At 48.9% G+C, this 27,643-nt stretch overlaps 2 protein-coding genes across 7 annotated transcripts; one reads left to right on the top strand and one right to left on the bottom strand.

The window, feature by feature from the left end:
* Positions 1-1,016: 1,016 nt before the first annotated feature.
* RBM23 (RNA binding motif protein 23) lies at positions 1,017-23,409 on the top strand. Of its 5 annotated transcripts, XR_007152788.1 has the most exons (16): positions 1,019-1,185; positions 6,187-6,262; positions 6,843-6,958; positions 7,439-7,486; positions 7,619-7,792; positions 8,046-8,099; positions 8,252-8,369; positions 8,464-8,616; positions 8,702-8,839; positions 9,441-9,506; positions 11,027-11,222; positions 11,314-11,433; positions 11,529-11,613; positions 11,710-12,587; positions 13,355-13,358; positions 23,399-23,409. XR_007152788.1 is itself a non-coding variant. In XM_047861598.1 (14 exons), the coding sequence occupies exons 2-14, from the start codon at positions 6,197-6,199 to the stop codon at positions 11,711-11,713; spliced, it is 1,302 nt and encodes a 433-aa protein (XP_047717554.1). In that variant the 5' UTR covers positions 1,017-1,185; positions 6,187-6,196; the 3' UTR covers positions 11,714-12,904. The 5 variants fall into 5 exon arrangements, 4 of the variants coding, with proteins under 4 accessions (XP_047717554.1, XP_047717552.1, XP_047717555.1 ...); XM_047861598.1 differs by lacking the exons at positions 13,355-13,358; positions 23,399-23,409 and having other exon boundaries at positions 1,017-1,185; positions 11,027-11,186; positions 11,710-12,904; XM_047861597.1 differs by lacking the exons at positions 13,355-13,358; positions 23,399-23,409 and having other exon boundaries at positions 11,710-12,904.
* On the bottom strand, positions 22,385-26,819 carry REM2 (RRAD and GEM like GTPase 2). Of its 2 annotated transcripts, none has more exons than XM_047861593.1 (5): positions 26,645-26,819; positions 25,063-25,404; positions 24,748-24,821; positions 23,813-24,020; positions 22,385-23,725 (listed from the first exon to the last, which is right to left on the bottom strand). In XM_047861593.1, exons 1-5 carry the CDS (start codon positions 26,745-26,747, stop codon positions 22,833-22,835), a joined length of 1,620 nt encoding a protein of 539 aa, XP_047717549.1. In that variant the 5' UTR covers positions 26,748-26,819; the 3' UTR covers positions 22,385-22,832. The 2 variants fall into 2 exon arrangements, with proteins under 2 accessions (XP_047717549.1, XP_047717551.1); XM_047861595.1 differs by having other exon boundaries at positions 23,014-23,454.
* Between the last annotated feature and the right edge of the window lie 824 nt (positions 26,820-27,643).

Genomic DNA, 27,643 nt, shown 5'->3' with positions numbered 1-27,643 from the left:
ACTTTTCTGAGCTGCTGCACCACCAGCTCCTTTGCTACCTCTTGGAAGGGAAGCTGGAAGCCATCCAGGCATCGCCGGCAAGAAGGCACCTATTTTGTTTGAATAAAATCACAAGGTGAGAGTTTGAAGTCCTAAGAGTCCAATTCTCCATTTTACAGAGGAGGAATCAAACTGATAGATACGAAGTTAGTATTCAAGACTGGAACACAGATCCTCTGACTCTGGCTCTCTTGATGTTATAACCAGCTATGTTTTTGGCAGCACGTATGGGGCAAGTGAAGTGTGGGGATTATGGAAGCCCTTGGAATGTGAGAATGGACCTTAGTTCCTTCTCTTTCTGGTTAGAGAGGGCTGAGTATTGCACCCACGGAGTCCCAGGAGAATCTTCCAAGTTTACTCTTGGAGCGGGAGGCGTGTGAGCTGTGGGACCAGGTAATGACGATATGGCAGAATGTGAAAGAAGACAAATCTGTTACAAGACTTGTGTTTCCCGGGGCCAAAGCACTAAGGGCAAGAGGAGATGGTTGGGAGGGTTGTGTAGACAGCCAGCTCAGAATGGGGATGTGGAGTTCGGCATCCCTCCTGACGTGTGCCGCAGTGTCCCCAAAGCTGTCACAGGTAAGTCCGACGCAACCCTCGGCAAATCAGAGTAGGGAGGGAATAGCAAAGAGGTCAATTGTACCTCTTTGCCGGCTCTGCCTGCCGGCGTTGGCCTGGAGCTCGGGAGCTGAGTAGGAAGTCATTCCCGCTGGTTCTTTGCCCGCATTCTCCGCCTTCCTCAAGTCGCCTAACCAATGAGAGAGCTACGGGCGGGCCGCCGTAGGACGCTTCCACTTTCCCGTGTCTGGGAGAGGTTAGCCAATCAATGGGAACTTGATGGTTGCTAAGAAACATTTGAGTTTGGCTCCACCCATGCTTAGGGTTTTGGCCAATGAAAATTTAGACTTTGGACTGTTGCCGCGAAACCAGTGAGATTAGTTCCACCGCCTAAATGTTTCGGCGCCTGCGCAGATTGGGGAAAGTTCTGGAAGACAGCGGAGGTGCCGCCATTTTGCGGGAAGAGGAGAAGCTCCGACTGCAGTGCTGCTTTTACTGCCGAGACTCTGGAAAATAGCCCTGCTTCGCGCCCCCAACACACCCAAAGGAACGGAGGAAACCGGGGCCCCCTGCGGGGACCCGGAACTGGTGAGAAACCCCGAAACCCGGTCCCTCCGCGACGTCACCTATGCGTGACGTCGCCGCACGGCGCCTCCCCCTGACGTCACAGGCAGAAAATGGCGTCAAGAGCAGAGTCAGGCAAACTTTTAAAAACAAAGAAAAATTGTTTACTTTGATTTGGAAGTGTTCGCTACCTAAATGTAGCCTGCTGGCATGGATTTAGGGATCGGCAGCCTCGTGGGTATATCTCTTAATGGTGAAGGTGCTGTCTTAAGGATCCCAGTGACTGATATCTTTCCAGGTCCCCTCTGCCCTGACGTTTAGGGTCGTCCATACCGGGGCGGTCTGACAGAGCTCGCAGGTTCGGGTTTCAGCTCTTAGTGCTACCACTCCGAGAGAGGCTAGGGAACTGAGATTTCTTCCTCAGTCTTCAGTCTCTGGAAGACTCGTGTTCACTCTGTCGCCTCGGGGCTTTCCCTCTTTTTTTAACCACACATTCCGTGGCTGTACCGGAGGATAGTGAGGCTTCATAAGAGGTTTTTAGCATGGGACACTGGCCCTCGCAGAGACCATGCCAGTCGGTTGCTTATAGTAAGGACCATTTTTTGAAGTGTAGCCTTGGCTTGTTACGCAGCATGGGGAATGTTTTTTATCTTACTGCTCCTGTTCTTAATTAAGCTGTCTTCAGTTTGGAGGTGTTTGTGTCCAGCTTTGTGACTGTGGACCCAGGAGGTGATCACCCTTTGGGACTCAGCATGTGGTGAATTTTGCCTGAACTGAGCTGACAGTGGTTTTTCACTCTTTTTTGTCCCTTAAGCAGTGGGGCCTAAGTTAAGTGCTTGTTTGGGTCTTGACTGTGCGTTGATAGAGCCCCGAGACTTGCATGATTGTGGGCCCGCCCTTAATGCAGTTTTTGGAGCTGGGATGGACTAAGGCTCTTACAGTGTCTTAATGGATGGGATTGAATGGACTTTGACCCATAATTTGGGACATGGGAAGAGTTTGAAAACTCCCAGTGTGAAAATGCATGGTGTTTGGGACTTTACTGCTCCTAGGATATCTGAAAAGATGCACCAAACCTAGTGAGATTTCATTTCAAAATGTGCTGGTGTTGTGTGTATCTTTGCTTAAAGGGATTCATTCATTTCTGAGTACCTGAGTGAAAACTTTACTTGATAGGTGGTGGTTCGTTTGTGGACTTAAGTGAAAGTTTTTGTGCGTTTAAGTAATTCCTACTCTGTACTAGCAGTCAACAGAGAGCAATTACTGAAATCCGAAGCATTTCATTTGGGGAGGAAAAAGATTATAAAAATATAAAGAGGAGCTGTATGACACCTAGAGAACTTGTATAGACCTGGCAGCCAAAATGACTGGAAGAAACAGAACATCAAAACCTTTAAAGAACCATTTTTCCACAGTAGGCCAAATAGTATGTATTAAAATTAGCCAGGTTCCTAATATTTTGAAGTATATGCTGCCTCATACCTAGAAGACACATAATAAGGTGTGACTGAGGGGAGTAATTCTTTTGATAAACCTGTCAGAACAATCATTCTTCAGATGAGTATGTATTTAAAACTAGACATCTTGGGGTGCCTGGCTGGCTCAGTCTGTAGAGTGTGACTCTTGAACTCAGGTTGTAAGTTGGAACACCATGTTAGACGTAGAGATTACTTAAAAATGAAATCTTAGGGACATCTGGGTGGCTCAGTCAGTTAAGCATCTGACTTCAACTCAAGTCATGATCTCACAGCTTGTGAGTTGGAGCCCCACATCAGACTCTGTGCTAACAGCTCAGAGCCTGGAGCCTGCTTCAGATTCTGTGTCTCCTCTCTCTCTGCCCCTCCCTGGCTCGTACTGTCTCTTTCTCTCTCTCAGAAATAAATATTAAAAATTTTTTTAAAACCCCCAAAATCATAAATAAATAAATAAATAAATAAATAAGTAAATAAATAAAACTAGACATATTAGAATGCTGTGTACTCTTCTTTTAAAATCTTTAAAGTTCTGGAAAACAGCATGGAGGTTCCTCAAAAAACTAAAAATAGAACTACCCAACGACCCAGCAATTGCACTACTAGGCATTTATCCACGGGATACAGGTGTGATCTTTTGAAGGGACACATGCACCGCCATGTTTATAGCACACTATCAACAGTAGCCAAAGTATGGAAAGAGCCCAAATGTCCCTCGATGGATGAATGGGTAAAGAAAATGTGGTATATATATACAATGGAGTATTACTTGGCAATCAAAAAGAATGAAATCTTGCCATTTGCAACTACGTGGCTGGAACTGGAGGGTATTGTGCAAAGTGAAATTAGTCAGAGAAAGACAAAAATCATATGACTTCACTCATATGAGGACTTTAAGAGACAAAACAGATGAACATAAAGGAAGGGAAACAAAAATAATATAAAAACAGGGAGGGGGACAAAACAGAAGAGACTCACAAGTATGGAGAACAAACTGAGAGTTACTGGAGGGGTTGTGGGAGGGGGGATGGGCTAAATGGGTAAGGGGCGCTAAGGAATCTACTCCTGAAATCGTTGCACTAAATGCTCATTTGGATATAAATTTTATTTTATTTTATTTTATTTTATTTATTTATTTTTTTATTTTTGGGACAGAGAGAGACAGAGCATGAATGGGGGAGGGGCAGAGAGAGAGGGAGACACAGAATCGGAAACAGGCTCCAGGCTCCGAGCCATCAGCCCAGAGCCTGACGCGGGGCTCGAACTCATGGACCGCGAGATCGTGACCTGGCTGAAGTCGGACGCTTAACCGACTGCGCCACCCAGGCGCCCCTGGATATAAATTTAAAAAAAATAAAAAATAAAATTAGAAAAATCTTTAAAGTTAAGTTATAAAGTACAGGAGAGAGAGGTAATTTGATCGACTTGATAAGACATTAGACTTAGAGTCAGGGGACCTTAATCAAGAGTCAGCTCTTCCATTTGAGCTTTGTGGCTCTGGGCAGTTCATAAAACCTCAGTTTTTTTCATTGTGCATTGGGTCTGACAGCTGCCTGTGACATATATTACCTTTGGTTGTTAAACGTATGATGTTACTTATAGTAAGCAGTTGAGTTCACCGGTTTTTAGACACAGCTATTTCACCTTGATTTGAATTCCATTTTATGTCTTAAATTTGTCTCCAAGTAATTTTTTTCTTTTTTTAACTTTTTTTTTAAGTTTATTTAAAAAAAATTTTTAATGTTTATTTATTATTGAGAGACAGAGAGAAACAGGGCATAAGAAGGGAAGGGGCAGAGAGGGAGACACAGAATCCAAAACACGCTCCAGGCTCCTAGCTGTCAGCACAGAGCTAGTCGCAGGGCTCAAATTCATGAATCATGAGATTATGACCTAGGCTGAAGTCAGATGCTCACCCGACTGAGCCACCCAGGCGCCCCAAAGTTTATTTATTTTTGAGAGAGAGGGAGAGAGAGAGAATCCCAAGCAGACTGTGCACTCTTGGCACAGATCCTGATGTGGGTCTTGAACTCACAAACCTCAAGATCATGACCTGAGTTGAAACCAAGAGTCATACGCTTAACAGACTGAGCCACTGAGCTAGGTGCCCATAGCTCCAAGTAATTTTTAATTTATTGTTTTGCTCTTTCCAAGAATCTTGTTTCTGAAACAAGCTTAGTTCAGTGCCTAGCAATATCAGGTACTGTAAATGACAAATGGAACGATTAATTTTATTTTTGCATCACTTAGTTTATATTAGTATGTTTATACTCATTGTTAAGTCATCAAAATAGGCTGTGGGCTTTGAGGGCAACAAGGACAGCATCATTGGATAATGCGTTAGCTCCTTTAAAGAGGACAAAGCTCTTGGGGATATGAAAAGTCTGGTTATGATTAGCTTCCTTGTACAGAAATTCTTCAGATTAGTTGGAGGGTTGTGTTTTTTTTGTCAGATTTACTGAGATATAATTGACCTAAAATAAAACTGTACACATTAAAGTGTACAATTTGATGTTTAAACACCCATGAAACCAACACCCCCAAAAGTTTCCTCTGCCCTTTTATAATTCTTTTTTCCTTTCCCCTGCCTACCTCGTCCATCCCTAGGCAACCACTCATCTGCTTTCTGCCAGTACAAGTTAGTTTGCATTTCCTAGAATTTTATATAAATGGAAGCATATGGTATATACTTTATCTGGTCTTATTTCTTTCACTCAGCATAATTATTTTGGAATTCATCCATGTTCTATATGTTGATAATTCCAGGCCAGTATATTTTTTTTTAATAATTTAGCCTACTGATTTTATTTGATATCTTCTGGTTTTTGTTTGTTTGTTTTTTAATTTGACAGGCCTGTGGTGGACAGTCTTGGGAAGGATGATTGCTAGGTGTGAAAGCTCGGGGGAGGCAGGAAGTCTTACCCTGCCTACCTAGACAGGCTTCAAAGTGGAATTGGTTAAGCCTGTCTTAATCATAATCTTTCTGAGTTACCTGAATTCTAGTTGCTGTTGTACACGAGATACTTACTGATGACTTGCCTAATTATTGATGTTTGAGTGGGGTATGTGGGGAGAAGAGCTTAGGGCAGATCTGCATTCTGGTGTTGTTTTGTCTTGTTCCTGATTTGTACTCTTTCACTTTTACCTTTTTATTGGAAACGTGTGTCTGTTTCTGGGATTGATGTGTAAGCCAGTTATATATACAGAATTTTGGAACTGTAGAATGGAGGCCTAGCGTCTACTGTAAAATGAATAGTAATTTTGAATACCAACACTTTGTTTTCACAGGACAGGGTCCGTATTGTAGTTTTTTCCTACCTATTCAGTTTCCTTCTCAACCCTTGAGTTTTTCTGAGCCACAGAGCTGAACTAGTTAAGGTTTATAATGTACAAAAATAAACCTAGAGTAAGCAACAGCCAGGAAGATCCCTTTGGAATTCAAGAAACAGAACTGTATATTCTGAAGTCTGTTTCTTGGGGAAGGAAGGGAATGTGGGGTGCCAGAAGGGGAGGAAAAATACGAGTTTATCACGTATCCATGTCTTCTCCTCAGATCTGCTACGATGGCGTCCGATGACTTTGATATAGTGATTGAAGCCATGCTGGAGGCTCCCTATAAAAAAGAAGAGGTAATACTCCCCACTTCACTCCTAGAATTGGGTTAGTAAGAAGCAGCAGTTCTAGGTCATCAGTTTCAGCATTTTGTGAATCCTTTTTTCCTGCTTGTTTATTATGTGTTGTGGCTATTCGTAAAAGTCATAGTCTTTTAGCGCACCCCACTCTCCAGCTCTCATATTCAAAGACATGCTGGCAGAGAGGCTCCCAAAGCTGGGGGTGTGGGGGAGAGGTTTGGGCAGGGCATAATGTGCTAGTAATTAGTACTTTGCTCAAAGCTCTCAGTGACACACTAGAAAGTCAGTGTATCTCAAACCTAAATAATTTCTCACTCTCCTGGGAAATAGATGTCAGTGGAACCAATGTTGGGTAGCTGAAGTTTTGACAAAATCTGTCACTCTGATCTCTTTTTGATTTTCTCTCTTCCTATTTTATTCCTTTTGTTAGGAGATCGGGTGCCCAGAAACTGACTAGTTAATTGTGAGCTTTGATTTCATAATCAAATCTCTGTCCACTTTTGTTCTTTTGTTGCCCAGTGGAATGTGTGTGTTGCCACCTTGTGCCTTGTGACGTTTTTCCTGGCTAACCCTTTAGGATGATCAGCAAAGGAAAGAAGTTCAAAAAGATGGCCCCAGCAACACCAACGCCAGCAGCAACGGCAATAGTGGCAGTGGTACCAGTGGGAGCAGTGCCAGTGGGGAGGCAAGCAAGTGAGTGTGGTGTGGAGAAATGGGCTGGCAGCTGGGGGAAAGGAAGCAACCATGTCCATGAGAGAAACAGCCAGAACAGGGAGATGGTTGCTTAGAAGACTGCTGACTTTTAGTGATGGCTCCACCGGGTCCTGAGAATAACGGTGACTTGGTTTGATGTTCTTCTAGTCTTCACATTCCTGCCTAGATTTGTGGATTTGTTCTAGCATCAGTATATTTTAATTGAATAAAACAGCAAGAGGACCCCTGATTTGGAGACAGCAGCTTTGGCCTGGCTTTGGGGGGGAAACGGCCACTCCAGATGCCTGACAACATCCAGGGCTGTGTGCAAGCTCGTGTTGCGCGGTTACTGTGAACTCCTGCCAGGTCATCTTGGGCACTTTGGTCTTTTACTGCCGTTCCACCCTGGCCTTTCTTTTGTTTCTTGTCCTTGGGGGGAGAGAATAAAACGTTCTCAATAAGTTATCCCCTCTTTCCCAGGAAAAAGAGGAGTCGGAGCCCTAGTAAAAGCAGGGATAGAAAGCGCAGGTAAGTAATTGTGGGGACTTCTGGATTTTGAGGATTGCTATAAGTGGAAAGATACCAGGGAAAGCTCTCCATCAAAGGCCAGAAGAGGTTGGTTTGTCCTTCAACAAACTCAGTAGTGCCTTCCACCTATAGTCGCAGTCGAGATCGGGACCGGCACAGGCGGAGAAGCACTCGAAGCCGAAGTCGAGAGCGGCAGCGTCGCCACCGCAGCCGGAGCTGGGACCGTCGGCACAGTAGTGAGTCACGCAGTCGGGACCGGCGGCGTGAGGATCGTGTGCGTTACAGGAGCCCACCACTTGCCACTGGGTAACACCTCTCACCAATCTGATGGCCTTTGTGTTGTAGTCTGGGTAAAACCAGTGTGCTGTGCTTCCTGCCTGGGGATGCTTACAACCTGATGTGATGGGCAGGAGACCTTGTTATTGGAGGGGTGGTGTTGAGAATTCCCGTGAGGTGAAGTGCTGGAATCTGGTTTTCTCGTGTTAGAAGACTGAGCATTGGACTAGCGCGAATGACATTGAATGACACGATTTTCCGTTTGTTTTTCTCTGTTCCATAGGCGTAGGTATGCGCACAGTAAGAGTCCTCATTTCAGAGAGAAGAGCCCGGTCAGGTGAGTGGATAATGAGCTTTCCCAGGGATTGTGAGGTGTGAATAAAAAGCCGTTTGAGCTGGAATACAGGAACTTGTAGTGCTTGAGTGTAGCTAGAAAACAAGGACTGTGTATCGGAGCAGGTGTCTCAATAAATTGTACTTGTTCTTTAGGGAACCAATTGATAATCTGAGTCCCGAGGAGCGTGATGCCCGCACAGTTTTCTGTATGCAGTTAGCTGCCCGCATTCGGCCTCGAGACCTGGAGGACTTTTTCTCTGCTGTCGGCAAGGTAACCTTCCCTCCCTTAGTTTTCGTCCATGTGGCCTATTTTCTGTCCATCCTCCCTTATGCCCAACTCAGGATTTCCTTCTTGCCCCGGATAGGTTCGTGACGTCCGGATCATCTCAGATCGGAATTCCCGTCGTTCTAAGGGCATCGCCTACGTAGAATTCTGTGAGATCCAGTCTGTGCCACTGGCCATTGGGCTGACTGGGCAGCGGCTGCTCGGAGTGCCTATCATTGTCCAGGCCTCACAGGTGAGCAGGCTGAAAACCTGACACAAGAAGATGGGGTTGAAGGTAGGAGGTATGGGATGTGACCCGTCATTTCCTCCTTTCCTAGGCTGAGAAAAACCGACTGGCAGCCATGGCCAACAACCTGCAGAAGGGTAGTGGTGGACCAATGCGCCTCTATGTGGGCTCCCTGCACTTCAATATCACTGAGGACATGCTCCGGGGTATCTTTGAGCCCTTTGGCAAAGTGAGTAGAAAGTGATGGAAACCTCTGAAGGGAATTGGAAAAAGTGGGGAGGGTGAGTGTACCTCTTTATTCTGACCACGATTAAGGCACTGCATCCATCGAACGGGCATGTAGGTCCACACTGGGAAAGTTAGGCTCCATCTTTGTCTTCATAGTGCTCAGTAAACAGGTCAGTCAGGCACCGTGAAATCAAATAATGGGGTGCAGATTAAGTAAGGTTGGTCAGGAGAGGTGGTTTGGAAAGAGATGGCATTTGTCTCTTCTTTAAAAATTTGGGGGGCCCTGCGTGGCTCAGTTGGTTAAGAGTCTGACTCTTGATCTCTGCTCAGATCATGAACTCATAGTTCATGAGATTGAGCCCTGTGTCATTGGGCTCTGTGCTATCAGTGAGCCTGCTTGGGATTCTCTCCCCCTCTTTCTCTACCTTTTCCCCGCTTGAGTGTATGCATGCACTCTCTCTCAAAATAAATAAGCTTCAAAAAAAGAAAAGATTTGGGAGAGTTGAAATCAATTGGCTGGAAGGTTAGAGGTAGTGTGAACAGTCAGATAGGAAAGCTCAGCTTAGCCCAAAGATTGTTAATAATTTCCGCCTCTTCTACAGATTGATAATATCGTCCTGATGAAGGATTCAGATACAGGCCGTTCTAAAGGTTATGGTTTCATTACGGTAAGTTTCTGGTCTTGAAGTTTTGAATTTCAGCGTGGGTTTGTCCACTTGTCTGATTCTGCAGCTCAGCCTCCTCCTCCTCCTTTAGGAACTGTCTAAATGACTCATAAGCCCTGGTGCCTGAAGCTTGGACTAGCCTTCCTCCCCTTGAGATGAGTGCATTGCTTGAGATCTTGGCTTTGCTCCCACACTCTGTCAGTGGCCCTGGCATGGGGGTGTCCAGGAGTTCAACCAGCTTCCCTGGTGCTGCAACTTGCTTTTTGGGTAATAGTAATGATTTCAGGCAGCAGCTAAAAGGTTGGGGGCATGAGGGAGGTTAGATGTGGGCTTTTGTAGACATGCTTCATGGAATTGGTGTTTTCATGATAGTGGGAATAGAGATTTATATTTTTTTCTGGCACTATCCCATTTGAAGGAGTTTCTCCACTGAGAAATATCTTTATGTTTAAAGACGGCTATAGGGAGAATAGTGGGGCTGTGTCTTACCTTTTCCTGACACTGTCACAAAATTACTTCCAGTTCCCATAACTGGTTCTTCCAGCCCTGTGTGACTCCAGGCTGAAGACTGGCTGCCAGCCACAGAGTCTCACAGAAGCTGATATTTCCTGGGTTTAGTCCAGGAAGCATACACCCCCCACAGTTGCCTGCAGGGCAGAGGAGAGTTATGTTGTGTTCTGCACAGGTGAGGTATTGCTCACCTCAGAAGTATCCAGTAAAGGCAAGCCACCTACACCACCTGCCTAGGAATTGTCAGTACCAACGTGCCAGGCCCTAGGGCAGGTGCCACCAGAATAAACAAAGCCAGCTCTGGTATTCATGGTGGCAAGTACCTCTTCTAACACCTTGTGTGACTCAGTTGCAGAAAAGTGTTGGTGAGGCCTTTTTGCCCTTGCGCTGCTGCCTTTTTGATCAACACCCATGACACTTAAATAGCAGACTGGAATCTTTTCTACACTAGGCAGCTCTGGTGACGCTGATGAAAGGGACTGGGGAGTGGAGCCCTCTGATCGACAGCACTGGTGTAGGCGTAGGGGTGGGGTGCAGTCTTGCTCTCCACGCCAGGGTGTGCTCCCCCCTGCGACTGAACTCTGGAGTTCCAGATTCCTTTTTCTTGAGTGAGAATTGAAACTGACTAGTCCAAAGGGCTGAGATAAAATAAAAGTCCAGGAGTTTGGGCCCCTTAGCCTGTCTTACTTCCATTTTATCTGGTCATTTGTGAAACAGTCTGTCAGGGTAGGCACTCTATGGGTAATAGATTTTTTTTTTTTTTTTTTTTTGTATTGTTAGGTTTTTAGTGTAGCTGGAAGATTGAAGTAATTGCCATTTAGTCAGTTGGAAAAGGTCCTTTTTACCCCATTTTGGGAGGATGGGGACCTTAGGTCACATTCCCTGTGACAGAAAAGTTTGTGCCACAGTGAGCATGCAGTTTTCCTGGGATAGCGAGACTAGGGAATAGTAGTGGGGTTTTGAGAGCATGTCTGTGTCCGGGAAGTGACTGATACGGCCTGGGTTTCTTGTAGTTCTCAGACTCCGAGTGTGCTCGGCGAGCCCTGGAACAGCTGAATGGCTTTGAGCTTGCTGGTCGACCTATGAGAGTTGGTCATGTGACCGAGCGACTGGATGGTGGCACAGACATCACTTTTCCGGATGGGGACCAGGAGCTGGATCTGGGATCAGCAGGTGGACGTTTGCAGCTCATGGCCAAATTGGCAGAAGGTGGAGAGAGTTTCTCTGCAGAGTGAAGAACACGGGGTTGAATTTTAGATCGGAGGTTGGGACTTAACCCCACCTTTTCTTTCCCTTTTAGGCTCTGGAATGCAGCTGCCTACTACCACAGCTGCTGCTGCTGCTGCCGCCCAGGCTGCTGCTGCCTTGCAACTGAATGGGACAGTTCCCTTGGGGGCCCTGAACCCTGCGGCTCTGACTGGTAGACTTAAACTTGGGAAAGGGAGGAATTGGGTTGGGGCCTGGAAAGAAGGAATGCTATGTGCTCACCAACTCATTATGCCTCTCTTTTTGCAGCTCTGAGTCCAGCCCTGAACCTCGCCTCCCAAGCAATCGCCTCCCAGTGCTTCCAGCTTTCCAGCCTCTTTACCCCTCAGACCATGTGAGTCTCAGGGTCTGGTATTCATGGTGGCAAGTGCCATGTCTTTGGTTATTTTCTTTCCTTTGGTTTCCCATTTACCTCTTCTCCTTGCCATAGGTAAATCAGTGGCTCAGTACACTGCCTCCCTGTGCCTCTGGGTGCCACTCCCTTTTCCACGTCTACCCTTCCATGGCCCCTTCTCTCCATTTTGTGGACCAAGCTATCCTGAGGGCGTGGATGTTGACTCTGTGGGAATTGGGGCCACCTTTAGACTCCAAGAAGAGCTCCTGCCCAGGGCCCCATCGGGAATGGACTCTGCTGAGCAAAGCCAGTAGTCGAAGAGGACAGAATCTGCACCTATATTGAACACCTGTTTTTCCGTGTGTGTCATCTCCCGGGATGACCTTCATTGCTCTCTCCGACCAGCTCTTAGTGATTCCTTGATTCCTCCCCCGTTGGGAAGGCCGTAGGGCATTAACTGAGGGAACTAACCTCTCTCCTTTTCCTGTACTTTTACCCTACAATCTGTTGAGGAAAACCCTTGAAGACCTCTAGTCCAAGAGGACTTTGCAGTTTGGAAGGTGAACCTTGAAAGTGCTGGCTTGCTGCTGCACAGGCTCTGGAAGATGGCATGGACATGAACATTGTGAAGCCTTCCTTGGGTCTCAGCTTGAGGCCAGAACTGCTACTGTGGGCTCAGCCTCTTACTGGGAAGTATGGGAGTAATCTGTCCTGCCAGGCATTTTGGATGTCTTAGGGGCATTCAGGAGTTGAGTGAAAGGTGGGGTACTTCTCTACTAGGTTCCATCTTCCTCTGTATAGTTTTCCTTCCTCCCAGGTCTTTCCTCTGGCCCAGGGTGGGAGGATGGAGAGGAGGCTGCTATTCTCTACCACTTCCCATGTGCCTCTACCATGGGCTCAACCCCAGCTGTTAAAGCTGCTCCTGTCCCCTACCTGGGCACATGTGAGCCCTTCTCACTGGATTTTATACCCTTGTGTCTGTGTACATAAAATTGTGTGTATATGTGTGTGTGTGTGTGTGTGTATATGTGTACACGTATACACATACACATACACATACGTATAAACTTTGTATAAAAGGCAAGCTCCACTGTTGTGGCGGCTGCTGCCCATGTGTGTGTGGTCTCAGTCAGTTGGTGTATCTGTCTGATGTTAATAACTTTTCATGAGCCAAAACCGTGAATGGTTCTAGGATATAAAACATTTGTAATGCCTTTCTGTTTTTTCCCTTTAATTTTGTTTTATCTAACGTTCTTTAGAAATTAAAATGGACAAAAGGCACACGCCTGGATGGAGTTCCCAGTCTGTATCTGCATTACACCTTTAGCCCCATTGTCTCCTCCGTTTGTCTTCATCTTAACTATTTCCAAACCTACCTTGCCCACTGGACACACTTCCCAAGGCTGTCTCTGCGTCTAAGGGACAGATCTTGTCTTTCCACCAGATGGCAGTGTGACAGTAGCACATTCTGCTCCTCAAGTGGCTAGAGGCGTTTGAGATCTTGAGCAGCTTAAGTACCAGGGAAGCGTAAGCTCACCAGTTTTACCATTAGCCTCTGTGCCCGCTTTTGGCCCTTTTTGTAATGGAAATCCCAGTCTGGTATCCAAAGGGGCTTGGGGGTCTTACATCAGGGCTCCCAGGCCTTAAATCTGCTATTCCTTGGTCAGTCCCCTCAAGTCTTGGTTTCCATATATGGCTCTGCTTGAGATAACACAGGCTAGGACCAGTGAATTCCAGAAAGCTGAGTATCCCAGGAATCGCCCTGAGGAAGGGGATGCACATTTCTTTTCTCTGCCGGCTTTGTAAGATGCGTGACAAGGGGCCTGCCAAAACCTGGCTCACCAGTTAGGGACCAGCCTAGAGAAGAAGGTCTGAGGTTCAGGGGCAGAGCTCTGTGGGACTCCCCCATTCTCTTCTGGTCTCTATGGCAACAGAATGTTAAGACCGTATTGTCATGCTAAAAATATGGATAATTGCTGTTAGGTTTTAATTTGTCAGCTCTCAGACTTCTAACCAGAGTGAACAGTTTTTGGTGATAATTAGTTTCTGGGGTTGCTTTTCACACTGAAGTATTAAGTACTTGGTGCCTGCTTGTGGTATAAAAGGCCACTGGGACCCAGGACTAGGTCTTGATTCCTCCTATCCCAAGTACTGACCAGGACCGACCCTGCTTACCTGCTGAGATCAGCCAAGATGGGGTGTGTTCAGGGTGGTATGGCTGTATAGGCTGGTGCAGCCTCATTTGCTGCTACGGTTGCCTTTGCCACCACCTCCACCCTTTCCTGTTCTAATTTGCTCTCTTGGCCTGGGGGATAGGACAGAGGATACATTGTTTTTAGGTAGCAGCTGGCTGTGGCCCAGTCCCCCTGTAGTTATTGATTTGGCTGCTAATGCATCCTGAAAAGTACAGTGTGGACCATTTTTGTTAGTCATCCTGAGGCTATGGACTGGGCCGCCTCATGGCAGTTTTCAACTCTTCCAAACCATAAATACCCACAGGCTTTGCCTCCCTGCCCTCCTCAGATGGGTGTCTATCTCTGCTTGGTTTCCTTATATTCCCATCCTTGCCTCCTTTGGTCTTTCTGCACTTTGGTTCCTGCCACCCTTCTTACTTCCTCATACAGCCTCTTGTTGGGAGAGAGAGCGTGGTGGAAGTGAGGAAACATCTAAGACAGCTACTCTAGTCTTAATCCATATAAGGTGACAACATCTAATGGGTGACAGCTGGAGTCACTGCATGTGACTCAGTGCCTTCTTGTTACTCATGCCTGCATTGGAGGTGGTTGGAGTAGAGAGGAGGGGGCAGCAAACAGCCTCTGTGCCCAGCTTAAGGTAAAAGAAACCTTCAACCTCTCTTGTCTGGGCATGGCACCTGGGGCGAAGGTAGAGGAGAGAATGACCCGGATCCTCTACTAGCATAGAATTTCCCAACTGTCCTCAGTTCTAAACAGATGTTCACCTGACATTTGGCTTCTAGCCCATGCTTCTGCCTTTTCTAAGGCAGTGATGTTTTCCTCCCTGTTCTCTAAACTTCTGTGTTCTTGAAATTGGGTTTCTGCCTACTTCCTTCTTAGGTTCCAACAGCCCCCGATGTGAGCTACCAGAGGAAACAGGTGTTTACCCTTTGAACCTTTAGTCCTGGTGCTTATACAGAAGGAAAGTAAGTTTACACCTTGAAGGGAGATGGTCAACCGCAGCCTCTCCTTTCTCTGTTAAGGAAGGGGTCTGGTGAGAATCCGGAAGTAATATTTAGACAGGGAGAAAAGGCTGTCCTGGCTTCGGAAAGTGGGAGGGGGTATAATGACTGTTAACATCGGTGCAGGGTTGTCCCGTCGTTGTGGGTTAGGCATTGTTCTAATCACTTTGTATGTATAGAGTTGCTTCAACCTCACAGTGACCTCTGAGGCAGACTCTTTTATCATCTTTGTGAACAAGGAAGAGGCTACCCAAAGGGTAAGTAACCTGCCCTGCGATTACACAAGTGAGTTTGGGATTCCAATCCAGGCAGTCTAGCTTCACATTCCTGGATCCTAATCTCAGCCTGCCTCTTGTGGAAGCCAAGGCCTTGGAGTCACTTTTCCTATCTCTGTACCCAGAGTTCTCAGTATGTCCTGAACTTTTCTTCTTCCACGTCTGCTCATCTTGTTCTCTTTTTGCTCCTCTCCTGCTGGTTAAAATCCTGTCCATTAAGACTCTGAAGCTTTGCTAGTTGGTTTCCCTTTTCAGTATTCTTTGTCCCATTAGAAGTCTCATTCTGTCTTTATTTACAGTTCTGTGTAAACTCTACTAGTAGATGGTGATAGCCCAATGAGACAAGGCATCGACATGTCTTTTTCACTATTGCTTTCCTTCGCACATATTAGATGTCTTGAATTAATTTCCCCTCTGTTCAAGTCAGAGCTAAGCTTTCCAATGTCCATCCTGGCCTCCTCCTCCATTCATTCCTCACCCTCCAAGAGAGAAAGCAGCTTTACTCTTTTTGGTGTTACCATGGTAGCCTGTGATGCTTTCTGTCAAAAATGCTGCTTCCCATCCAACACAGACTGATGTTTCCACGGCAACCAGGTGAAGTCAATAGTCATGAGCTGGATCCAGGAAAGAAATTCTGGTCTCAGAACTGTGTCTGAACCTTCTGGCTTCAAACATTCCTTCTCTTCTCTCCCAACTCTTACATTTATATCCAGAACTGATGTGCTCAGTGTGCTCTTGGTTGAGAGAGCTCTGAGAGGTGAAGCAGACCAACCAGTTTAGATCATACAGGAAGGTGGAGGCAAGGAAAGAGCTGATCATAGCTCACTTTTAAAAGTTGGATGAGTTCTGTTAGCTTTCCCAGATGATCTCCTCTCAAGAGCCCTTAAGGAGTTGGCTGCAGTTACTGGAGAGCCATTAAGCAGTTATTTTTTAGGGCAATGGTAGATGGATGAGGGCCCTGAAGACTGGAAAGGAGCCAGTCAGTGCTAGATTGCAGAAAGGAGAAGCAATGACCTTGGAAATCAGAGACTTGTCAAACTCTAGCCAATGTCCCAGAAAGGAAGGGAGCTTCAGTCAGCTTTCAGGCATCATGAAGCCTACTTGTTTAGAATGGGTGGTGCTGAAAATTAGCCTTTTCTGAACTGGGTTGGGCCCAACCAAGTCAGGAGACCTCCATCCCGTAGCAGAATGGTCACCCTCTGGGGCAATACCACATGGTTCAGATAGCTCTTCTGTCACAAACCAGCTGAATAAACTTGGATGTTCATCACTTCTCTAACCTCGACTCCCCTTCTGTAAAAGGGAAATGATGACAATAGTACCTGTCTCAGGGACATTGTGAGGATGAAATGAAATGATTGTGTTGAGGGCTTAGAACTTGATATCTTGTCATTACTACTTGTCATAGCTACTGCCATCACTATCCCCATTCCTCTGGATGCCTACACACTTGACTCTACCTGACCTCATCTTCCAACCTCAGAGAATGCTTAATATATGCAGGGAGAGAAGTGAAGGTGAGGCAATGGTGGAAGTAAGTCTCAACTGTTCCTGGACTAAAGTCCCAAGCTCCCTAGGTCCTGGGTCACAAGCAGCTTAGTTTTCAGAAACACCAGTCCCACTGGCTCAATCTCTTTTTATGCCTGAAACTATAAATCAGAGCGAAACGGCTTTGAAAAATCAATGTGATTCTTTCCCTCCCCACCCCCTCAGGTACCTTCAGGGTACCTAGTGCCCTTTGCTTTGTCTGGCCGGGGAAAATCCTAGTGGTGTCTGCTACAGCCCTTTGCTTAGCCTCCCTCCTGACCTTCCGCAGGTGCTCCTGTAGCACCTGCCATCACTGGTCTCCAGACCTCTGACAATTTCCTTTCAGATAAATGTTTTAAATCAGCACAGATACTCTGCCTAAAGACATTATAACCTGAACAAACAATGGAACACTAGGCAGTATAATACCATCACTGAGGCTTTGGTTGCCAATCACCCCCCTCCTTCCCCATCCTCTTCAAAACAACACAACTCACAGGGGGTTACCTGTGAGTCCTATGGGAGGCAAGTTGGACTTTGTGGACTGCAACTTAAATACTTTTTTATTTATCTTTTTAAGCAATCTCTACACCCAGGGTGGGACTCAAACCCACAACCTCAAGATCAAGAGTCGTACGTTCCACTGACCAAGCCAGCCAGGCACAGCTTAAATTTGTATCTCCAGGGTGCTGCTCTGCTTGAGAGGTTAGCAAGCTGTCTGGATGCCTGAATAAGGGACCTGGACACAGGTTGTAAAAAGCATTACTTCCACAGCTCATTTGGATAATGTTTGACAAATTACAAAGATACTAGGATTTGTATTTAGTCCTTATGACTATCCTACAAGGTAGGTAATGTTATCTTCATTTTACAGTTGGGAGAGCTGAGGTTCAGAAAGGCAAAGACGTTGAGAGTGGTGTCCTCCATCCAGAAAATCATGGGACTAAGTGCTAATTAAAATGTTTGCAAGGCCCACATTGAGTCTGTATTTGCATCTTGAGTCTGCAAGGTGACCAAGCCATGGAGCATGGCATCAAGCTACATACAGATGAGGGGCACCTGGCTGGCCCAAAGATGGGTTGGGCTGGTGGAGTGTGCGACCCTTAATCTCAGGGTTATGAGTTCTAGCCCCACATTAGAGGTAGAGATTACCTAAAAAAAAAAAAAAAAAAAAAAAAGATTAAAAGGGACCTTGAGCATATCCATCAGAGAGCCACCAAGATGATAAAGTACTAAGCAGCAAGATGCTGCTTATTGGTTTTGGGGTCCCTTGACAACTTGGCTGTACCATCCACCCAAATTTGGCTGCCTTCTTACAGGAAGGGTATTTACCTCACATGGCAGGCTGCCCACCATGTCTGTGTCTCCTGTGCATTTGCTCATGTACCTTCACCACAGGGAGTTTTTTCTTCTTTCCCCCATCTATCCACAGCTTACATATATCCTTTAAGGCCCAGCTCCTAAAATCTGTCTTTAAATTCTGTTTCTTCCATTCAGAATTCTTAGAGCTCAGGACATAGCCCTCAGATAGTCAGAATGTGGTACAGTTTGCTGTTGTTGGCCCTGGTAGTGCTATTACCACCTTGTCCCATCTCTCCAGCTCATTTGTAAGCTCCCTGAGGGCAGGGATAGTGTCACCTGTATTTGTTTTTCCCATAAGGTCCAGCACAGTGACTGGCCTATGGCAGTACTTGAGGGGAACAACAAGTATTTGTGGATGAAAGTCTAGGAAAAATTGACTTAGACTGATGTGGATAGAATTATGCTAGATGAATAAAAAGATGTATATGTATGGGTGGACTTTCTGGGAATGAGGGTTTAACCCAGAAGACTTGTGAAATGCTCTTCCACGACTGGCAGCCTTTTAGAAGACGAAAGGGGCGCCTGGGTGGCTTGGTCAGTTAAGCGTCCTACTTCGGCTCAGGTCATGATCTCGTGGTTCGTGGGTTCAACCCCATGTCAGGCTCTGTGTTCACAGCTTGGAACCTAGAGCCTGCTTCAGATTCTGTGTCTCCTTCTCTCTCTGCCCCTCCCCTGCTCATGCTATGTCTCTGTCTCAAAAATAAATAAAACATTAAAAAACAGTTTAGGAGAGGAGAGACCCTGCCCAGTCTCTCTAGAGAGGGTTAGATGCAGCAGGGCACAAAGGCCCAACTCTGAGCAGAGGCCCAGAGCAGAGAGATGCTTTCCAAGATGCAGGGCAGGCCTCACCTCTGGCCCCTCAGAGCAGAGCACACACAGCTCATGCTCTCAGCCAGTGAGGAGGCCTAGTGGGCCAGAAATCGTGGGGGTCACAGGGGCTAGCTGGTAAAGGAGCAGAGACAAGATTGCAGTGGTTAAGAGGAGCATGAGGGCAGAGAAGACCTTACCTGGCACAAGCAGCTCAGGCCCAGGGTCCTTTGCTGGTCTCTCACAGCGGCCCAGACCAGCAGCCTGGCACTATGCCTTGATCAGAGGGAGGTAGAAGAATGGCCTGGCTCTCGCAGAAGACCCCACTTCCCAAGTCTGACGGGAGCGTGGCTTCAGCTTCCGTCTGTTCTGAGCTCGTCCCTGTAGGCGTCTGGAGGGAACGCACAGATGGGTTGGGCTGATGGGACTGGCTGAGTTAGGGGGAGGGAAGCCTGTGGCACGTGCAGTCCCCCTCCTGGGGGAGGCCCTGCCGCCACCACCATCATCTTCAATATGCATATTTTCAGCTTCAGCCACGTGAAAGGCACTGGACCTTTTTCCCCATCTGCCCCTTTGGCCACATTTGACCATTGGTGGTAGTCTTCCTTTAAAAGCCCTCCTCCTAGGGCACCTGGGTGGTTCAGTGGGTTAAGTGTCTGACTTTGACTTGGGTCGTGATCTATCAGTCTCGTGAGTGAGTTCGAACCCTGCTCAGGCTCTGTGCTGACAGCTTAGAGCCTGGAGCCTGCTTCAGATTCTGTGTACCCCCCCTCCTCTGCCTCTTCCCTGCTCACACTCTGTCTTGCTCTGTCTCTCAAAAATAAAGAAATGTTAAAAAAAAAAACAAAAATCTCCTCTTGGGGTGCCTGGCTGGCTCAGTTGGTAAAGTATGCTACTGTTGCTCTCAGGGTTGTGAGTCTGACCCCCCGGCGCTAGGCATAGAGTTTACTTTAAAAAAAAAAAAAAAAAAAGGCCTCCTTTCTTGGCACTGGCCACTACCTGCACAATTCTAGTCCTTCCACGGCCTGCCTCTGTGGTGGCTACATCTCCACCTTCTTCGTCTGCTTTGGTCCTTCTTTCTCTAGAACATCAAGGCTGTGTTTTGTTTTACATTATTTTATTTAGTTTTTGAACAGGTGATACACGCCATAGTTAAACATTCAAAAGGAACAAAAAGGGCACACGATGAAAAGTACACTTCCTACACCTGTCTTGCCCCCACCCAACTGCCCTCCCTGGCAGCAATCAGTAACATCCTGGTTTGTCATTTGTTGGGTCACAGACCCCTTTGGCAATCTATGAAATCTATGCACACTATTCTCAAGTGCATGACTGCATGGGCACATGAATTGTCCCACTTCACAAGAATCACAGCCCCTAAAGCCTATGTGTGATTTGAGGCAAGGATCCCAGCCAGTATTGTATCCTTTCCCTTTGTACCTCCCTTAGCATGATTTGTGGGGTCTGGGGCAAAGTTAAAATGCAGGGCTCCTTGCTCAAAGATTTTCAAGGCCGCAATAGCAACACATTCTACTGAGCACGGGGTGCCGTGTGACTGCTGCTCATCCTTTCCTCTGGCTCCTCTGCTGCCATCTTGTTTTTAATAAAACGTTTTTAAAAATTTTTAAATAATGTTTTCATTTTAATTATTTTTGAGAGAGAGAGAGAGAGCATGAGCAGGGGAAGGGCAGAGAGAGACAGAGGAAGACACAGAATCTGAAGCAGGTTCCAGGCTCTGAGCTGTCAGCACAGAGCCCGACGCAGGGCTGGAACCAGTGAACCACAGGATCATGACCTGAGTGGAAGGAAGTGGGACACTTAACCGACCGAGCCACACAGGCACCCCTCTACTACCATCTTTACGGGAATTATTCTCATTTCTGTATCCCTTGCCCTAACTTGTTCTGAATTTCAGACCCAGATCTTTGGAGAGCTGCCGAAACCCCATATGGATATTCTAGCATCGCAAACTCAAGAGTCTCCAAAATGGATCCATTTACCCATGTCCTCCTCTGCCCTCTAACTCCCAGTTCCTCACCCACCACCTAAGACTCCCCCCTGTACCCAGTCATCGCAGTCCTGACTCACACCCGTAGTGCCTCTCCTTTCCCACTGCCTTCTCCCTATGGTCAGTACTTCATTACCTTCCAATATGTAAAGTTAATTGCCCGCTAAACTCAGCTTCTCAGGCCTTATCTTTGCTGCCCCAGTCCATGCACCTCTCCCAGCCTCCTCTGCCCAAGGACCATCCTGCTCATGTCACTTCCATAGCCAAAGACCTGTGGTGACTCACTGCCTGCAGGCTTGGGCACAAACTTCTTTGCCTGCCATTTAAGGTACTTAAAAGTAGGGTTCCAAACCTTCTACTCCGTGCTCATCTCTTACCCCCTCCCCTTAATATCCCTGAGGTTTCAACCCAGCCATCTGTCTTTTAATGGGCCCAGTGTGTTTTTACACATTTTACATTTTGAAGTGCCTCTGTTCACGGTCCCTAGAGTTTCCTGGCCTATTCCCCCATAGCCATGTAACTTCTCTGGCCTTTTCACCACAGCCACTGCCCATGGCCCAGGCCATTGTGTCGCTTACATTTCTTCTAGTGACCTTCTTCTTCTTCCCCTCATCCTTACTGGAGCGGGAACCTCCGATGCAAAGCTGGATAAAATTAAGTATCAAGCAGACATGAGTGGGATCCCTGCTCTGTTGCTTACTGACCTCAAGCAAGTTACTTAAACTGTTTCTTCTACAGTATAAGAAGTAGTAACACCTTATATGGTCCTTAAAGAATTAACAGAGAAAAATTAATAAAGTCCTTAGGATAATGTCATTATTCATATTACCATCTCATAACCACTGATGCTGAACTGGTCCCCTTGGCTCCTTCCCACCAGCTACAAGGACTCGGGAGACATCTCATCCCTCCTCCATCAAGCTCTGGGAACCTGAGTGGGGTGGAGTGGAGGCCTGGCCCTCAGGTACTCAGGGAGCTATACTGCATGTCTGGGGTGAGGGGAGAGCTGCTGCCTCTGCTCTCTTTGTTCAAACTCGTGGCTCAGCAGAAGACGTGGGCGTCCCCAGGGGGAGACACTGACAGCTTCAGTTCTCACACGGGCTTTGCAGGTGACAGTTGGGAGGGTGGAGGCCTGCCAGGGGAGGTGCAGGCCGTCCCATCATGCCCCAGCTGATGGGCCTCTCTGGTGGATGTGGGCCCCACCTTAAACCAGCTCAGGACAAAGCTCTGTATAGCTCTAGGTGCTAAATGTAGCCTCCAGCTTACTCTGCAGAATAAGGTCGTGTAAGGAGATGAGGTCTAGAGTCTATGGACCTGGTCCCATTGTGTCATTAAGTCACTAAATTACTTCTAGTATTTCCTTGCTGCTCTCCAGGGTTGTCTGCTCATCTACAAAGCGACAAGTTGGACCCAGCGATCTCTAAGGGCCTGTGGCTCCTTGTTACAGACTACAACCAAGACTGAGTCAGTTCTGAAGCCTCTGTAGAGGTAGGTTTAGGTTCTTTGCTCCTCTGGGCCTAAGTTTTGTCTCTAACAGTTTCCATCTACATCTATCCCTTCTGCAGGACTTTTGAGAACAGAGTCAAAATGAGCAAATGTAGTAGAAAAGTTCTTTATTGAAAAGGGAAGGGTGGCTCTTTTGCTGGGGCCTCCTGGGCCCAGGGTGCTGCCTGCTCAGCTCTTAACAATGGCATCTGAAGGCAAGAGTCTGTCCAAACCTTACCTTTAATAACCTTAAAAGGGAAGTGCCGTGATGTAGTGGTAAATCACAGAATCGATTCTGAAAAATGGCACTTCCAGGCCTTTGCCTTTAAGAACTTCTTAAAGGCAAAGTGGACAAGTGCAGCAGATAAGAGCCAGCACGTTTTGGGAAAAGTCTCAAAGAAGCGTCTCCAGTGTTTTTACCTTTAAGGATGTCTTAAAGATGAGGCGTGTTCGCGCAGAGAACTGTAAAGAGGTCTACCAAGCTCCTTTCCAGTTCTCACTTTTAGGGTCTCTTTACAGGAGAGGTGGCCAAGCGCGACTTAATAAAAGTCAAAGTAGCTCACGGAACTATATCCCCTCCTGCCCGCCAGAAGCCGCCTTGCCCGCCGACCGCAGCGCGCCCGCCCGCAGGTCTGCGTCCTCGCCTTCTAGGCGCTCTTGGGCGGGGAGGTAGCCAGGGCACGCGTGGTGGCAGGGCTGGGGGCGACGCCCACCAGGGGCTGGGGGCAGGGGGCCCGCCCCCCGCGGCCACACCCGCGCGCCCTCGGACTTTTTGGTTTACTAGACGGTCTTCACAAAGGAAGCCGGGCGGGGGCGGGGCGGGGTGAAGGGGTGAGCTGAGGGCGCGGTGACCATGGCGACCGCGGTGGCCATGACGACCGCGGCTCAGAGCACGGAGAGGTCGTGACACGACCTGGAGCGCTGCTTGAAGAACTTGGCGTTGCGCGGCACCAGGTTGGCAAGGAAGCGCTTGGCCTTCTTGGTGAGGCTCTCGCGGCGCGCGGGCGGCGCGGGGCCGTCGGGGCTGCCCCACTCGGGCCGCGGGACCCCGGCACGGCTCCGGCCCCGCCGCAGCCGGATCTGGCGCACCGCGCCCTCGAAGAGCTCCCGCGTGTTGTGGTGCAGCGCCGCCGACGTCTCGATGTGCTTGCAGCTCAGTGTCCCTGCCAGGTGGCGGCCCTCTACAGGAAGGGACAGGTTGAGGAGCCCGCGGGCTACACTGGGCCCGGGGCGTGGCCAGGCAAGGGTGGGCCTGGGGAGATGCCCGCTGTGCAGTACAAAGGGGTCCTGGCAGGTGAATCTCTTGCAACTGAGAACAGGCAGGGATCAGGTGGAGGGTCTTGGTGGTGCCGAGGGAAGGAGATAAAGGGGCCTTGGCGAAGAGGTGAGGAGTGAAGAGAAGGGGTTCTCCGGCGCTAGACATGGGTATTGGGAGTCTGCCCTTAGCCTGTCCTGGAAGGGTAGAAGGGCCTTGTGGAGAAGAGGTCACTTGGAATCTCCCCTGAGATTGCAAGTGTTAATTAGGTCCAGGATACTCACCCTCCAGTGAGACCTCCCTGGAGCGGGCTAGGTCGCTCTTGTTTCCAACAAGGATGACAGGGAGGTCGTGGTGGGGCCTCTCAGCCCGGAGCCGAAGTAGGGTCTCTGGAACTTTGGAGAAGCTTCGTCGGTCGGTGACTGAGAAGACGATGAGAAAGGCATCCCCGGTCTGAAGGCAGTGGTCCCGCAGCCAGCCCCCTGCGTCCCCCTGCATGTGGGCAGAGAGTGGTGGGATGTCAGGGGTGGAGGCATGGGAGAACCTGTTCCCCACCTACATCTCAAGGATGAGGAATCTGGATGTGAGGGAGAAGCCACCTGCTTAGGACAGCAGAGCTAGTTAATGGCATAATCTCCATCCCTAGAGTGTGTTGTGGAGGGGAAAGTAGTTTGTAATGTGAGCCCCACATGGGAGAATTGGGGAGATAGGGTCCTAGGCTAGGGTAGCCCATCCTACTTTCATATGCTTAAGCTCTTAACTTAAAAATGAATGCTCTTCAGCTGTATGTAATCTGGCCTCTCATTTCTATGTGGTAACCATTTTTGTCCAAATATTCATAAATCCTCACTTATTTCCCTTCCTTGATATTCCAGAGCCCTGAGCTCTTGTCCTGTCAGGTAAGACTCTTCCAGGCTGAAACACGTATGGATGGGGTCAATTTCAGGGTGTGTAGCCTGGCTTGCAGCTTCAGGGTTTGTCAAATTCAGATCCTAACTTTCCTCAGGGTCAGAAGATCCTGGAAAGACAGCGGCTCTCAGTGCCATGGTATGCACAATTGATGTGGGCCTTTGCTCTCTGGATGACACATATGAAAGGTCATATGTCCAGTACATATTAAAACCAGGGCCTACAGAGCCACCTGCCTTCAGCCAGACTTTGCCCCTCCCCAGCTCTCCTAGGTTTCATTGCCTGCTTACAGCCCTGTCTTAGTTCTTACCTGTTCCCAGATGTCATAAACAATTAGAGTCACTTCCTCCTTATCCACCATGATGCGTCTTTCATAGGTATCCTCTGTTGGGAAATAAGGACAGGGAATAGAGCCCATCAGGAGGCTCCCCAACACTCATGAGACCTGGTAACCAGGGACGCCTCAGATCCCAGCACCAGGGACCCCCTCCAGGGAGGTTGCCACAGAAAGCATTGAAGTAACTTCTCTTAGGTTTTGGCCTCTGGGGGCTGCTCATGCCTCTTGCATCCCTGACTAGGGGTCCGCAGGTGCCTTTGACCCTTTCAGGGTTTCCCCTCCAAATACCTGGGTTCTCTGGCTCATGAGCACTATCTCCCTGGAGACCGCCGAAAGTGCCTGCTAGGGTGCTCTTGCCCACGCCGCTCTCCCCTACCAGCATGACCTTGAAGATGCCATCTTGTTCGGTGGGGGCTGCCTCCCCCGAGCCCAAGGAGTCAGAGGAGCCAGAGGATGAGGCTTGAGGTGGCCAGTCAAGTTCATCTATAGCTTGGGCACGCCGCAGCTGGTGCTTGTAGGGAACAGGCATACTGCCTCTTCGTCTGGGTGCCCCTGGGGCCGGTGGTGGCCCACCCCGGTCCAACCCTGCCAACAGCTTCTCTGGCTTCTTCAGCAGTGTGGCATCTGTTTCTGAGGTGGGGGGTAGGCAAAGAGAAAGAAGCTATGAGTGAAGGTATGCCTGGCCATCTGCAGAGGGCTCAATCCTGGCTGCTCTGGCTTCAGAGGCCCAGCTGATGACCATGCCCCAGAAGGAGCTGAGAATCTTTGGTCTGACTTCTTACACTGAATTCCCTCAGAAGCCTGAACTGGTGGGGTTCTGAGGAGCTGAGCTGAAGGCTTAGCCAGTGTGGTTCCAGCCACAACCTGTTTAAAACATGCCCCATGCAGGGGAGGCACCTGTGCGCAGGCTCGCACACCCACTCACTCTTCACACTGACACACAGGCACACCCCCAGACTAGGCCTCTGGCCCTGAGGGCTGCCCCTGTTTCCACCAAGAGGCCCTGCCTTCCACTGCTTCCGCACTGGTTGTCCCCACACTGGGGAGGGGCACAGGGGATGAGAAGCTGAAGCTGCTGCCCAGGTTCTGGGGGGTGGGTACTGGTAGAGTCAAAAACTTTGTGGGGAGCCTATGCCCAGGGAAGGGCCTTTGCTCATTACGATGTGTGCATTGGGTCCCCCTCCACGGTGTGTGAGAATTGCCGCCTCTTCGCTTCTTCAAATGGCCCTCTAAGTGAGCACTCCTGGTGCATGGCTGTGTGTGAGAACCCTTCTGCATCTCTGACCTTCCCGTGAGTTCCAGAGAATCTTGTGTTCATGGTGAGGTAGAGGGAGGGAGGGAGAGAGCAAGAGAGCGGGAGCATGAGCAAGAGGGAGAGTGACAATGCATGGGTCAGGGTAACTGGAGGAAGAACGACAGACACAACAAAGGGGGATGGAGAGAGGCTGGAAATAGCCCAGGATCAATACTTGGCTGGCAGCCAGGGCCTCCTCGAGCCAGTGAAACCCTTACAACAGGTCCCCAGGGTAGCCCCCAGCCTGTGATTCCCAGGCTTGTGGGCTGCCCCTTTCCTTTCCCCCATCCCTCCTGCCCATCCCAGCCTCATGGGAATGAGGCTGACCTAGGGGCTAAGCACCAGTTTCCCCAGCGAAGCCCCGGAGGAGTGATGGGGGGTGGGGGTGTTTAGGCAGCACTCCGCAGCCCCCAGCCCAGCCCAGCCTCAGTCCTGGTGTGAGCGTGAGGCTTCTCCACTTCCCGAGTTGCTGTTTGGGTTCAAGCTCCGTCGGCCGCCAGTTCTGACCTCCCCACCAGAGCTTCAGCTCCCACCCCCCGTGGTTTCTGCTGGAAACCTGCCCAGCTCAGCCCTCACCTGGTATGGGCGTCCCAGGGGGGGAGGCCTGGTGGCTGCCGGAGGGGCAGAGTGCTGTGGTTTCTGTGTCTGTGTCCATGTCCGTGTCGAGGTCCGTGTGCATCCGTGTGCGTGTGCAGCCCAGCCGCTTGCAGTCCCCGCTCCCTCACTCAGCAGCACTGTCAGCTTTTCCCTTAAATACCACCCCCATTCCCCCCCCCCAACACCTGGGGAAGTTGTCCCGCCCCCTGATGAGGTCACACATGCTAATGAGCAGTGATGTCAGCGGGATTCCCTCCTTTCTGCCCCCCCCCCCTTCCTTTGTGTGGCTTCCCTCTGGGAGCACACACACTGCGGAGTCTGGCTAAGACCTGAACAGACTGGAGTCAGAGGAGCAAAAGAGACAGGCGTTCAGAGAAGTGGGCTGAGGGGTCAGTGGGTAAGGGAGTGGAGGATGGCCAGAGGCAAGGACCCAGGGACTGGGAGTCCAGGAACCAGGACTGTGCGTCATTTGTGTACTCTCAGCCTCCCAGCCCAGCGTCCAGCTCAGAGTGGCTGCTCAGTGGCTAAATGGAGGTCCTGGAGGCAGAAACCAAAAGACACCGGTCACCCTGGCACCAAGCTTCCCCATCACCCTCTCCTTTCCCATACCACCCCTTCTGGGTTAAGACACACCAGAGTAGCCACTTCCCAGCTGGGCCCCTAGGCAGATGGGGGCTCTAAGGAAGGGGAGATGGCTGCCCTGTTTGGGCAGCTTCATTCTGTCACTACGTTTAGGTGGATGCGAACCATGTGGGCTCCCCTTCTCTCCCTCCCTGCCAGGCCCACCAACCTGGTGTTAGTACACAGGTTGAGCTTAGCCCTCTAGAAGTTCCCAGTCCCAAGTGCCAGCCCCCTCTCCACACTCTCCAGGGCACCACCAGGCCTCCTGAGCTACACGATGATGTCTACGTCTTTGTGGGAAGCCAGCATGGCACCTCTCCTTTACTGCTCCTTTTCTGCCAGCTTCCTTTTCCCTGT

This window comes from Prionailurus viverrinus, chromosome B3, assembly GCF_022837055.1.
Source record: "Prionailurus viverrinus isolate Anna chromosome B3, UM_Priviv_1.0, whole genome shotgun sequence".
Taxonomy (NCBI): Eukaryota; Metazoa; Chordata; class Mammalia; order Carnivora; family Felidae; genus Prionailurus; species Prionailurus viverrinus.
This window is presented reverse-complemented; position numbering and strand designations above follow the sequence as displayed.